This window comes from Balearica regulorum, chromosome 1, assembly GCF_011004875.1.
Source record: "Balearica regulorum gibbericeps isolate bBalReg1 chromosome 1, bBalReg1.pri, whole genome shotgun sequence".
NCBI lineage: Eukaryota > Metazoa > Chordata > Aves > Gruiformes > Gruidae > Balearica > Balearica regulorum.
The window spans coordinates 91,699,239-91,711,596 of record NC_046184.1 but is presented as its reverse complement, the minus strand read 5'-3'; the positions used below and the strand labels follow the sequence as shown (position 1 = coordinate 91,711,596).

The window sequence follows — 12,358 nt, the reverse complement described above, 5'->3', positions numbered from 1 at the left end:
TGGTCAAATCTCATAGCTGAAGCATGGATAACAGTAACTGAAAAGGGAACCTCAGTACATAGAATTGCCTAGGCCAGCCAGTATCATGCAAAGGGCAACCTAACAGATAACCTTCCAGTGTAACAGACATGAAATTTAAATGATTTGACTGCCAATTAAATAAAACACCTTATCAGGTAAACCAGAGATATAAAATACTTATGTCATCTACCACATTGCCTTGTGTCCCCAGGGCTGCTGTAAAACTGATTCTGGCAACTCGTATACGTGAACTCTGATCATATCCAAACAAATCCGTGACTACAAGGATGAAATGAAAAAAATGCTTAGCTGAGCATGTACAATTGGTTTGTCCAGACTACTCTTAATTCCTCCTCATGCTCAGAGTTCTTCTGGGAGACAATGCCACGGCCTCATGTTTCATGGTATCAGGCAACATTTTCACGATACGTGGCTGTATTGATAATGTAGACAATACCCAACATGCTGCATGCCCCATCAAAAGCTGCTTTTTAATTTGTTTTCTGAATCACTTGTGGTATATATTTCAGGTGTGGTAATTCATCATCTCCAAAGCTGTCAGGGAGAGAGATGGTACCACAGCTCTGTAACAATCAAAATGATGCTCTGTTTCACTCACTGAAAAATGATTTTCCTTTGGTCATTCCGCAATTTCCCCTCTAGCAGAGATCCCTTTTTTTTCCCCCACAGACATCCTGCTTCCTCCTTTTTACAATCTGTCTGGCACTGTTTTAAATCCTGAAGAGCCAATCTTCAGGGACCATCACACTCCTGTGGTAATATATCATTTACTCTTTGTACAGTGAGATTACAATACACTACTCATATTCAATTTTAAGAGGAGATAATTAATATGGATCGGATGGGAAGGACCTACTTTTTTATCTCCCCCGAGTCTCTGTTTCTTTTTATTTCACAGTTTGCACATATGATGGTGACATCTGTGAATGAAATCCACATGCTGCTGTTCCTTGCACCAATGATGAATCTCTCCCTACTTGGTGAAAGACACTTGGTCAAAACACTTTAAGTCCTTACTTTCCTGCTGGCTTTGCCAAACAGAATAGTGCATTGAGTGTAGACAGGCCAATATGCTTGACACGTGTTATGTGGAAAATGATAGTGTGTCAGTTATAATAATGTCTGATTAACTTACAAGAGACTGATTATATTTACAATGCTCATTTTGCCTTAGGCAATATATGTCCCAGAGTCTGTAATAAGTCAGTCTCCTCTGCTCTAGACCCTGTTAAGACTATGCTATAAAAACACCCTAATTTTTGCCTGCACATGTTTCTAAGATACACTGGGTTCTGGCTTTCTAATCTTAGCTGCAAAACCTTCCTGGGATTTCTTCTCTCCCAAGAATCTCAAAACTTTTCAGGTTTTCTTTTTTGTATGCAAATGGATGTGGTTCCTAAGTGAGCACTGTAGATTCTTTATTCCCATGATTCTTCATCTTGAAGTCAGAGAAAACTTTGCTTAGTGAATTAAATGTGCATGTTTCTCTTTTTGGTTCTTTATTTCATATTTGGCTGGTTTTACACAGCAATGTGGGACAGTTACTGAATATTAATCACAGCGTGATACGTAGGAGAAGGCTATGATGGCTTATAAGGTTCACTGTCACTGCATGCATTCTAGCACTGTATTTCCACAACATTGCATGTTTTGGACAACAACATTGTGGGATACATTAAAGCCAGTCTGCAGGGAACATGGAAAAAATATCCTTTTCTGGTATGTTTGTGTCCATGTGAAAGAAGAAAAGGAGGCAGGTTTTCATTGTGTGAAAATCTACATCAGAGTGTAGTTTTCAGAAACATAAAAACATACAGAGATAGGGAGATTGCTGAATTCTGGTTTATGATTAGAATCCTCCATCGCTTCGCTTGTGAGCCCTCCAAACAGCAAGACTAATTCAAACATTTGCATCTCCCAAATCTTTCTCTTTTTCGTGGATCTTTTCCAGAGCCACTTTACCTGGCTTCTTTTAACAGGGCTGAGGAAAGTCACCCTGACAGTGGGAACAGCTGTCTCCTCTCAGTTTTCGTAATGACTCTGTCCAGCACTAGGCAACGTAGCAGACATGCTTTCTCTGAGGCTGTACATATAAAGGTTATTTTCAGAAGGGTTTTCTGAAGCCCTGCCCTCTGTTGGTTAAGGTGCAGTTATTCTCCCAGACACTCCAGGAGCCAGTTTGTTCCTAAATGAACTCTGAAATAATTTATCTACCCAAATCTCTCCTTGCCACTATAGTTCATTGTTTTGGGCATTCTCAGACCCACACAAATAAAATATTAATTCATGATTGGAGATGCCTATCAAATTTTTTGGTTGACGTTATGTGTAGGAGCTAGGAATATTTTAGGTCAGGTCTTCCAATATTATTTTTTATCCAACTCCAAATACCAAAGGCAGTGTAGAGTGGGGGTGGGGGAAATAAAGCACCTAATCTCAGTGCAGTTATTTGTGAAAAAGCCTTTGTAGCTTTTAGAACAAGGATGCAGGCAGGTATATTTGACTGTGTTCTGAAGGGGATATTTTTCTGAAAAACACAACACTACCTACATAGCGCTTTAGCTACTCATCCACAACAGAAAGATGGAGAACATAAACAGACACAAAGGGTAATCTTGGGATTCAGGATTCTTGATCCATTTTGTACCAGTCCTGAGAAGCTGACCTTTTTGTATATGTACATTTCTGCTTAGATGTCTAGAGGAATTTTTCATTTAAGTGATAATTATAGGTAAACAGAAGTTAAAAGTTTACCTACGCATATGGAAATGAATTCTGTTGGATACAATGGGGAGGCATGACTTACGCTCCTCCCATACCTTGGGCAATTTCTCCATGTTCTACTCCATATATCACAAATGCAGCATTTATTTTAAGATATGATGTTAACAAAACCACTGCTTGGTGAGAGAAATATTTACTCTTTCTCTAAACTAGAATTTCTCTCCAATGTAAGAATGAGCTGAGGGCTAAAGCAAGCAAAATTTAGTCCTGAACCCAGGATAGCTTCTCCATGTAAGATACATCTATGTCCTTGCTTTGAAGTCTCATAACTTGACAAAGCTAGAAAAGGCAGCTTTGGCTCAGTAGTAAATATGGTTACTTATATCATCTCAAAAAAACCATATACTAAAGCAGTTGCATTTTTAAACAAAAAGGGTTCTGATGTTGTGTTCTACATATATTAATTTTTTCCCATTAAGCCCTATGTTTCCGTACTCACAGCTACCAAAACATCTGACTTGCCAAGAGACAGGGGATTACAGCAATCAGTTTCAGTGAAGTACAGAAAAACTTCCTGAAAAATCTCAAAATTTACTTTCTTATAGCAATATGTCAGATTTAGAAAATATGTGGCAGTGTGTGTAACGCCCAGGCCCGGACCTACTGCTGAAACTCCACCAGGAATGAACTGGCCCTAAACGCATGCCAATCATCATCACCACTTGAGCTCAAACCCCCATAGCTGTAAAACTTACAGGGGGATGCCCTTTCTTAGTAGATACAGTTTTTCTTTACTGGCTTATTACAATTTCGTCATGCCACTTCTACTTAATATTGCCTGGTCAGCCTGCAGGGGACAACAAATGCTTACCATTTCCTTGGATGGGTGCAAGACACATTCTACTCCAAGCAAAATGACCTTGTTTCTGCACCATGCGCAGTTAGGCTGCTATAAGGGACCTATACATTTCTGCAGGGGCTCAACTTCAATGCAGTGAGCTTGAAAAGTGTTGAGTGATAGCAGCTCCCTGGACAATCTCTCCCTCCTGTTTGTGCTGGGGGTTGGCAGGTTGGGAAACAGAATCTAAGTCCATGTTTGTCCAGGACTTTCTCTGGCTTCATGTATAAGCCAAAAGGACATACTCTTACCTGTGTGTACAAACATGTGCTTGACGTAGTTCTGTTTGGCGGTGAAAGTCTTGTTACAGAGAGTGCACTCGTAAGGCTTTTTTTCGCCTTGCCCACCTGCTGTGCTGTGGCCCGCAGATGCGGCCAAGGGCTGTGGGGCTGGCAGCTGGGCAGTAAAGGTTGACAGGCCAGGCTGGGACACTGTCACAAACTGTGTCTGTTGGCCAGCTAAAGGCTGGGGCAGGCTGAAGAGAAAAGGCTTAGGGCCACTGCCAGCAGACTGTGTGGTAAAAAGGGCAGGCAGGTAGGTGTTGCCAGCTGTGCCAATGACCTGAGTGTTGCTGGTCAGAGTCAGTGGCATCCTCAGATTGCTGGTGAGGGTTTCTGTCTGGCGTAAGTAGATCTGTGTGGTTGGCAATGGTTGGGCAACAGTTGTGTTGACAGAAGGCTGCAAAGCCCCCTTTTCGGTGCTGTTATTGACTGTGAGCACTTTGCTGTCCATTTCAACGTCATTGCTTCTCTCTGGCGAGGAAGAGTTGGCATCTACATGCTGCTGCTGCTGCTGCTGCTGCGGCTGAGTGCCATCAGCAGGGACATCATTTTGATCTGCTTGAGAAGGTTCTTGCTGCCCATCCCGGCCCAGACCAGCCATAAACTGCTGCTCCATGGAATCGGGCTCAGTACCAATGGAGGAACTGACTCCCGAGTCAAAACTCTCCCCTTTGGGCTCACTCTCAGTGCCTTCTGCTTGGTCAGTGTCCTCAGTGCATTCCTCAGACTCATTGCGCTCAAGGATCTGCACCCTCTGTTGGCCATAGTAGTCATAGTCATCCTCCATCTCCTGCTTAATATGGATGTTGCCCATCAGGGTTTGAATTCGGACAGGGCGTGGTTGCTTGCGGCAGTGTGTGGTCTCTGGAGTGGTGGAGAGGTACCGCTCCATCTGTTGCGACCGTTCGTGGATCCGGGTAATCCAGCTGGGGTCTTCCATGTGATGGTCCCTGGGGAGCCCCAGGGCTGTTTCATGGTGGCTGACCACAGCTCCACTGTAAAAGGAGCGCTCCCCACTGCCATTTTGCATGGAACAGGCATAGAGGGCTGAATAGATCCTGTCCACACTGTGCTGCGAATGGCTCTGCAGGTAGCCAGACTCTGTGTCAGTGCTCTGCCCCGAGGTGCCTGATTCGGGTGTTCCCCTGGGTGTCTCCTGGCCAGAATCCTGAATCACCGGGTAGACCTCTCCCACGTTTTGTGAGACAATCCTTGTGCACTCATCAATCACAGTCTTGATCTGCAGGATGCTGGCAGCTGTGAGGATTTGGAGGGCCTCCGACTGCGAGACCCGCAGCACCCCGCTGTACATGAAGTCAATGAGCTTTTGCACAGACTGGACTGACACCACTGAGGGGATCTCAATGTCACTGTAGCCCAGCAGCAGCTTGTCCTGGAAGAAGGGGCTGCCAGCCGCCAGCACACAACGGTGGGCGCGTAGCATGCTCCCGTGGATGCGGACCGTCACGTCACAGAAGTGGCCACGGTTGCGCTGCTCGTTGAGGGTCTCGAGCACAGAATTGCTGAAGTTGTGAAGGTTGATGCTATGAATGCGCTCTGTCATCCCCTTGCAACTGATGTTACCTGTAGCAAAGCAGGTGACAAAAAAAAGAGAACAGATTGAGTCTTGTCCTCCGCAGAGTCACAGTCAGGGCATTGGTGAAGGTGACTGCCCACTGGGTAAACAAAACAGATTATACTGTAAATATCACATACAAAGGCAACGATAAGACGACATCATCTCTGTAAGGCTAGAAGTAAACTTTGCTACTCACTTGCAGAAGCTCAAGTCCTGAATTTTTGGACAAAAGCAGACAAACAGGTGTAGCTGGGCCTAAATTCCAACCACATTCTTGAGCCTTGGACTTCCTATCAGTTTATCTGGCTTTAAAAAGCCTAGAGCCAGCCAATTGTAAACACTGAGCACATGGATTAAAGCTGGATTTTAGACTGTTTGGGTGTGGAATCATGCCAGGAAAGATCAGATTCTTACTTTAATGACCCTTTACACCAAGTTGTTAACACAAAGAGTCTATATGAAAATGTGATTTATATCTGGATTGGTATTTTAAGGAATTTGGATCCTGCGTTTTACAGTACCGTTACTTGTATCAAAAAAACTGGCAGTCACTTTGTAAAATCCAAATCTGGTTCAAGATTTAGGCTGTAAATGTTCCTAAAATCCCACACAGAGTTTTGTCTGGGGTTGTGGTTTAGAACATTTGCTACCCAATAGTGACAAACAGTCCTCTGTAAGAACGCAAAGCAAAAAGTTAACATGAGCTGTCCCCTTCATTTTTAGCATATCCCAAGTTCTGACTGGCACCAGAATGCCATCATATAAAAACAAATGTTCTCCTGCTGTTATTTACTTGACAGAAACTGGAAAATTACAGACATTTACTCTAAGGAAGACTTTGTCTTAGTTTGGCTGAATAATCTAAATAGAGAACAGTTTAGAAAAGCACCTAACCAATTCGGGTACAGAGCCAACATACCCTTCAAAGTTAACTTTTACAAGTGACTAAAAAGTAACTTAAGCTCTCGATCCACTTTTCCCTATCTCCATCTTGCTTGCTCTGTTTTTAATGCTTTTTTCATTTCCTTTCCTGTTCTTTACTCATTTTTTTGTCTATTTGGATTTCAATGGGCAGAAACTATGGTTTCACCTTTTAACTATGAAGAACCAACTGCCCTTTGAGTGGTAAACAAATAAAATATTATTAATAATTTCTTTCTCTTAGCATTTGTAGTATATGCATCATCTTGGTTCCCAGAAAAGTACACAAAATAATGGAAAATTACCACTATTATTACAGGCATTTTGTCTTGAGTATTCCTACCAAAGCTCCAACCCCTCTTGCCACAATTACTTGTTGATGTGTGAGAATCCAAAAGTGAAATTTGGTAGAGAAGCATGAACTAACTTATTGTCACTGTTTGTTTTAACAGAAATACATAGAGCAAATAAATGGCATTGAAAGCGGTTTCATATACATGCCTTTTAGCCCAACAATGTTGCTCTGCACCAGCCTAAAGGGTGCTTTACATCTTGTACAGAGGCAGTAGAACACTACTTACTGCAGTTTGCAAGAAAATGTGGTATCCTCCCTGCTCTGCCTTTTCCTTCTAATTTATTCACTCCTGAGAACTCAAGCACCCTCTATTCTGGCGGTTCAAACAGAAACCACCTTGGACACATGTGGCTATTTTAATTCTCTGACGTAGCTGAATGATAAGAGGGAAGCAAAAAGGTCAGGAACTGGAAATCCTGATGGGGCCAACCTGTCTGAAGAAGTCTGATGTTAACAGATGTAAACCAGCCCGTATCAAAAGGGTGCTGGTTTCCATGTGAGATCAGACCACTTGGGGGGATGCTCACACAGCAGAAACAAGGAGGAAACCACTAACAGTATCATGGAGGTTGTGAATTACATCTGTCTTGTTCAGAAGTTCTGCCAGGAAACCTGAGTTTCCTCCTCTGATGAGACTCATCATAGGACTGGAAAAATATCTTAGAAACTGGGAGACTTTCCTTCAAGGGTACTGCAGTAATGTACAGAAGAGATGTATTCCCTCCTCCTTCCAGGTAGAGTCCTTCTCCAGAGGCCTCCAGGGCAGTTCCAGATGCTTCCCTTACCAACATGTCAGATCGCATGAGGATTCAAAATGTATTTACATAAAAATTCAGAATTCTTGATCTGAAAGGAAGAGAACTTGGTAAAAACTTTGTACTGGTAGAGAAACAGAAGGGTGGAAAATTAATTATAAATAGATGACAACTTTTCAAGACCTACTGTTGGCCATGGCAAGTGATTGCATAGCTACCTATTTATCTGCATCTCCCTTTGAGAGGTTGCCTATCAGCATGCTAGAAATTTTTCCATCCACAAGTATTGATCACTACTTGGTTTGACCCTAGGGCTCCTTTTTCATGCCAACGTGTCTTTTAATACATGCTTCTGGAAAAGGGAATGACCTCTAGTTTATGTTCTGCTTTGCCAAATGAGGAACTTGATATTAAGAAGAAATATGCAGCAGACTAACTCAATAAACCAAAAATCCTGCCTTGGACATGCACAAGGTGGAATATTCCACACATAGCAGAGATGCTATGGACTAGTCTCTTGATGGGAGCAGATGCAAAGAAATCTACTTTGTTCCTATGCACCTTGGCAGATAAAATGAATTTTGTGAGTGGAACTCTGGAAAATGCATCCTCAGGACACCTCCAGAAAGATGTGATACGCACCACGAGACTGGATGACTTCTTAGGAAAGTGAATTCTGCCACGTATCCACATATCAGGTAGAAAAAGGAGGAAGAGCAAGGTTCATCTGAAAGTTTCAGCAGCCTTTCTCAGGTCCTGGCTGTGGGAAGCAAGAGTTGTGCAGCCACAATGTATTTGGTCATTAGCTAACTTGATGAAAACAGCCAGCTGGGGTTAATCAAGGCTAAAAAAGAGGTTTGTATGCATTTATGAGTGTGATGTACACAGCTCTCCTATAGGAACTGATCTAGGTGCTTTGAGGTGTAGGAACTGGTCTGAAAGTCAATTGAGTCACTTCATAGAAGTCATGGAGTATGTTTTGGTTGTTATTGGTACAACAGTTTTCCCTTAAAAAATCCTCTCCTCATTTACTTCTTCAAATGAAATTGGAACATCTACCACTTCAACTGAGAAACAACTGAAATTCACTCCTTAAGGATAAAACAAAAGGGGTAGGTGGAAGAGACACATAACAAATGGTAAATAAGCTAATACAGGTTTTGAGGATGTTCTTCTAGGCCACCTTCCTTGACTTTCAACACTGAAACCCATACCTACCCAAAGTACAGGCAACCAAATAATTTGCAATAGTGTCAAGAGGCGCTACTGCATAAACCACAGCAGTATAAAAGAGCAGCTTTAACAAATTCCAGAGATTGATCTGTAGCAAAACCCACTGTCCCGTGCAGCTACTCTCCCTTTTTGCAGGAAACTGTATCCAGATCCAAGTTTTGTGGTTGTCCCTCACTGTATGCTGTTCTAAACTGAAAGTCCAAAGGTGATGCACCCCATAAAAGGTGGACTTGCCAATGCAGGTTTGATTCTAAAGTAAATGCCACGTTCTGACAAAGCCTACAAGAGCCTTGGACAAGTCCAAAAGTGTGTCAGCTCTTCACAAGACCCAGCTACACACGTGCATACTCACCTACTCGTCACTGCACAGAATGCCTGGCTCAGGAAAAAGACTGCTGTCTCGGGCTCTTCTCAGGCCTGCCACTCTTTTAAACTCGAGACAGTGGGAACATTTCTGTGAAATTCAAGTGGTCTTTGTTAAGTGTCCCCCTGCCTTTTTTTGTCCAGTAAACATGATGTAGAGATCCCAATGGACTTATTCTGAGAAACTCCTGTAAAATGGTTTTGTCCGCTTTCTGTGAAGCAAGTTCTCATTGGAGGGGTATTCACAAACCATATAGGAAAGAATGGGTGTGAAAATGCAAAGGCCATTCTTACCCAGATGGGCAATGAATAGGCGTTTGCCAGTTCAAAAAAAAAAAAAAAAAAGAAGAAAAAAGCAGAAAAAAAGAAAAGAAAAAAAGCCCAGACAACTGCACAGATTATGCACATTTGCAATCCTCCTGGGATGCAATTTGAAGCTGGCATGGCATAAAGGTGAAACATATTACTGTGCAACTTTGAAAAAAGCTCCGTTTGCCCATATGCAAATGTGCCGATTAAACTGTCAGGCTATTCACAGAAACACGCATGGAATTCATCCTCAACTAGTAAGAAGGAGCACAACTTGGATGGGAAAGGAAAAAACTTTTGTTGTGTAATACATGACTGAGTGCTTAGATTAGTGTTTCCCTGAATCTCACCCACCCCTCCCGCTGACTTTTATGCTATGGGCATTCAAAAGTAGATTTTACCATTATAATAACAATCACAACCTCTCCAAGTACAGTACCAAAAGGGAAGGCATTGGCAGAAGGAAACAGCAGGCAGTGGACTCCTGGAAGATGCTATAGAAAATGTGGAAGTGCAGCAGTGAGGTATTTCAAGCATGGCTTGAAGGCAAGTTTCTATTCACCAAAGCTACCCCATACATAGAGCTAGAAAGGTATGGCTTGCAAAGGTGATTTTTTTGTTTGCCAAACCCCTGAAGATTGATCCCAGCAAACACGTGGTGTAGTAGAACTACAAAGGTATATGGAATATGGAAGACTGCAGGCTACACACAAATGGCTACGTGTTACATTTTAAAATTTATTTAGTATGGGTTTTTTTGTATAGCCACTAGATGTCCCTTTCTGCAAAGCCAATGCTTTCAGCTTTAATGCTTATAACTGAAAGATATCACAGAATTTTATTTTCTCTAGTGTCCTTTAAAATCACAGTATCTCAAACCTCATTGCACAGTAATGACTACCATTTCTAGAAACATAGTGATGATGAAACCACCACAGCTACTGTAACTCAGCAGTAGCTCAGTGCATAGTCTTCACCTGAAGCAAAACTGCCTAGGATGCTGGAATCCAAGCTCTTTTCGGAAACTTACTGTGCGGTCTCTCACAGGAATAACTAGCAGAGTGAACCCCAAAGGCTCTGTCTTGCTTTCATATTTATGGGGCAAAGAGAATAATCATCTTGTATCCTTGAGAATTGGTAGGCTTGCTGAGATAGATATAGATTGAGTTTTTGCCTCAATTTGCTGCAGCAGCATTTAGAAAATTGTTTGGCAACCCATCTTACCGATATTTAGAGAAAATTAACTAGAACTAACTTGATATTGTTGCCTAGTTTGTCTTCCTGACAAGCTTCTCAGGCCTTGCATTGACAAGAATACGTGCTTCGAGAGACAGTAGAAAAGTTGGAGGCATTATATCTCGTACAGAATATAGCATCTTTATATTCTTATCATCAAAATGACAAGTGCCTCCCTAGGTGGGAGAACATCCTGGCCCAAGACAAAGATATGGAAGTTAGGATTGGTAGGCTTTCTTCCTGCTTCTGGAGCTGTTTCTCTGTGCAGCCACTCTCTGTAATCCAGCCACTAGTTCCTGGAATCACCACAAACCTAAGTAATGCTGCTGGAGACAAGCATTATCAACTACTCCTTACTCTCTTCCTCTACCATGTGTAGTTTTGGAAATCTTTAATCCTTGGTCTCCACACCAACAGCTGGATGACCACAGCCTCCTGGCCATATCAAAAGGATGTACAAGGTTCTTCAGACAGTCATTTGGTCTACTCCTTTTCCTCATGGTGGGAACAATTTACCTACACCATCTCTTCAAAATTTGTCTAATATGTTTGCAAAAAACAACAAAGTGGGGGATTTCCACTCCCTCCCCAGACAGTCTACTATCTTTATAGCAAGAAAGTTTTCCTACTATTTAACTGTGAAACCAATTACTCATCCTTTCCTCCAGCAGTCAGAAAAATATGGACCACCTTCCTCTTTATAGCACTGTCATATATTGGAAGGTGCCTCACTTTGTGTATTTTTTCCAGAAAATACCAACTCAGGTCTCCCAGTCTTCCTCACTGGTTATATGTACTCTCCTCACTCTTATCTTCTTCTGTCTTCTATCCAGTTTGTCTTTCTTTCATTTAAAATGCAGTGCCCTAAAGTGGATAAAGTACTGTAGCTGAGTGAGGTGAATGGAACAGTTGCCTGAGACACTTCGTATATACTGTTTAAAGACCTTGCAGAATAAAAAAACTCAAACAAAGCCCTGTTATCAAAACAAAACTTGACATATTTTCCTTGAGAATGCCATGCCTTAGTAAAGAATCCTTAATTTGGAATGAAAATCTCAACTCTTGCATAAACATGATAGTTCAGTGGAAATAAAGCATTTCCATTACAACATATGAAAGCTAATATAGCCCTACAATTTTCTCATTCCCATACATTAGTGTCTCCTGTTCCAAACCTAGCACTATAACCATGGGTGCTTTCTTCAGCTTCAATGACCTGACTTATCCCTAGTGACGAAGTTTTATTTTCTGTTGTTCTCAAGTTAGTTACTCTAAAATAAAACTGGATTAACAGAGCAAAAATTCATATTTAGTGTTTCAATACACAAAATTAGTCCTGCATCAGGTTCCAACTCTCTGGGACCAAATTTAGTGGAGCAACATTTTTTCCACTCAAGGAAGTGACTGGAATTCAAATCCTGAAAACCTGGTAGTGGCTGACTTCTCAGTATATCTCAATGATGCTAGAGAGGCCAATTTAGCCAACCCTGCTAGGACTGATTCTCGTGAATATTTGGCCTCATTCTGAGCAGAGGCCTGCAAGAGGAAAAGCTTGTATGGAGTTTCAGGAAAGCAGAACATTTGTATCCTCAGCAGGAGATCTGACCAGGAGCAGCCCTTGCTTTCTGTTGCTTTAAAGGTTTGCTGGAGTTTTCACCCAAT

The 12,358-nt window shown here is 42.0% G+C and overlaps 1 protein-coding gene across 28 annotated transcripts in view; it reads right to left on the bottom strand.

The window, feature by feature from the left end:
* ZBTB20 (zinc finger and BTB domain containing 20) overlaps positions 1-12,358 on the bottom strand; it is a 516,306-nt gene that overhangs the window by 27,884 nt on the left and 476,064 nt on the right. For all 28 annotated transcript variants that reach the window (XM_075765562.1, XM_075765621.1, XM_075765517.1 and 25 more), the window contains one exon: positions 3,916-5,529. In XM_075765562.1, the coding sequence (XP_075621677.1) occupies positions 3,916-5,509 (1,594 nt within the window). In that variant the 5' untranslated portion in view covers positions 5,510-5,529. The remainder of the gene's footprint in view (positions 1-3,915; positions 5,530-12,358) is intronic.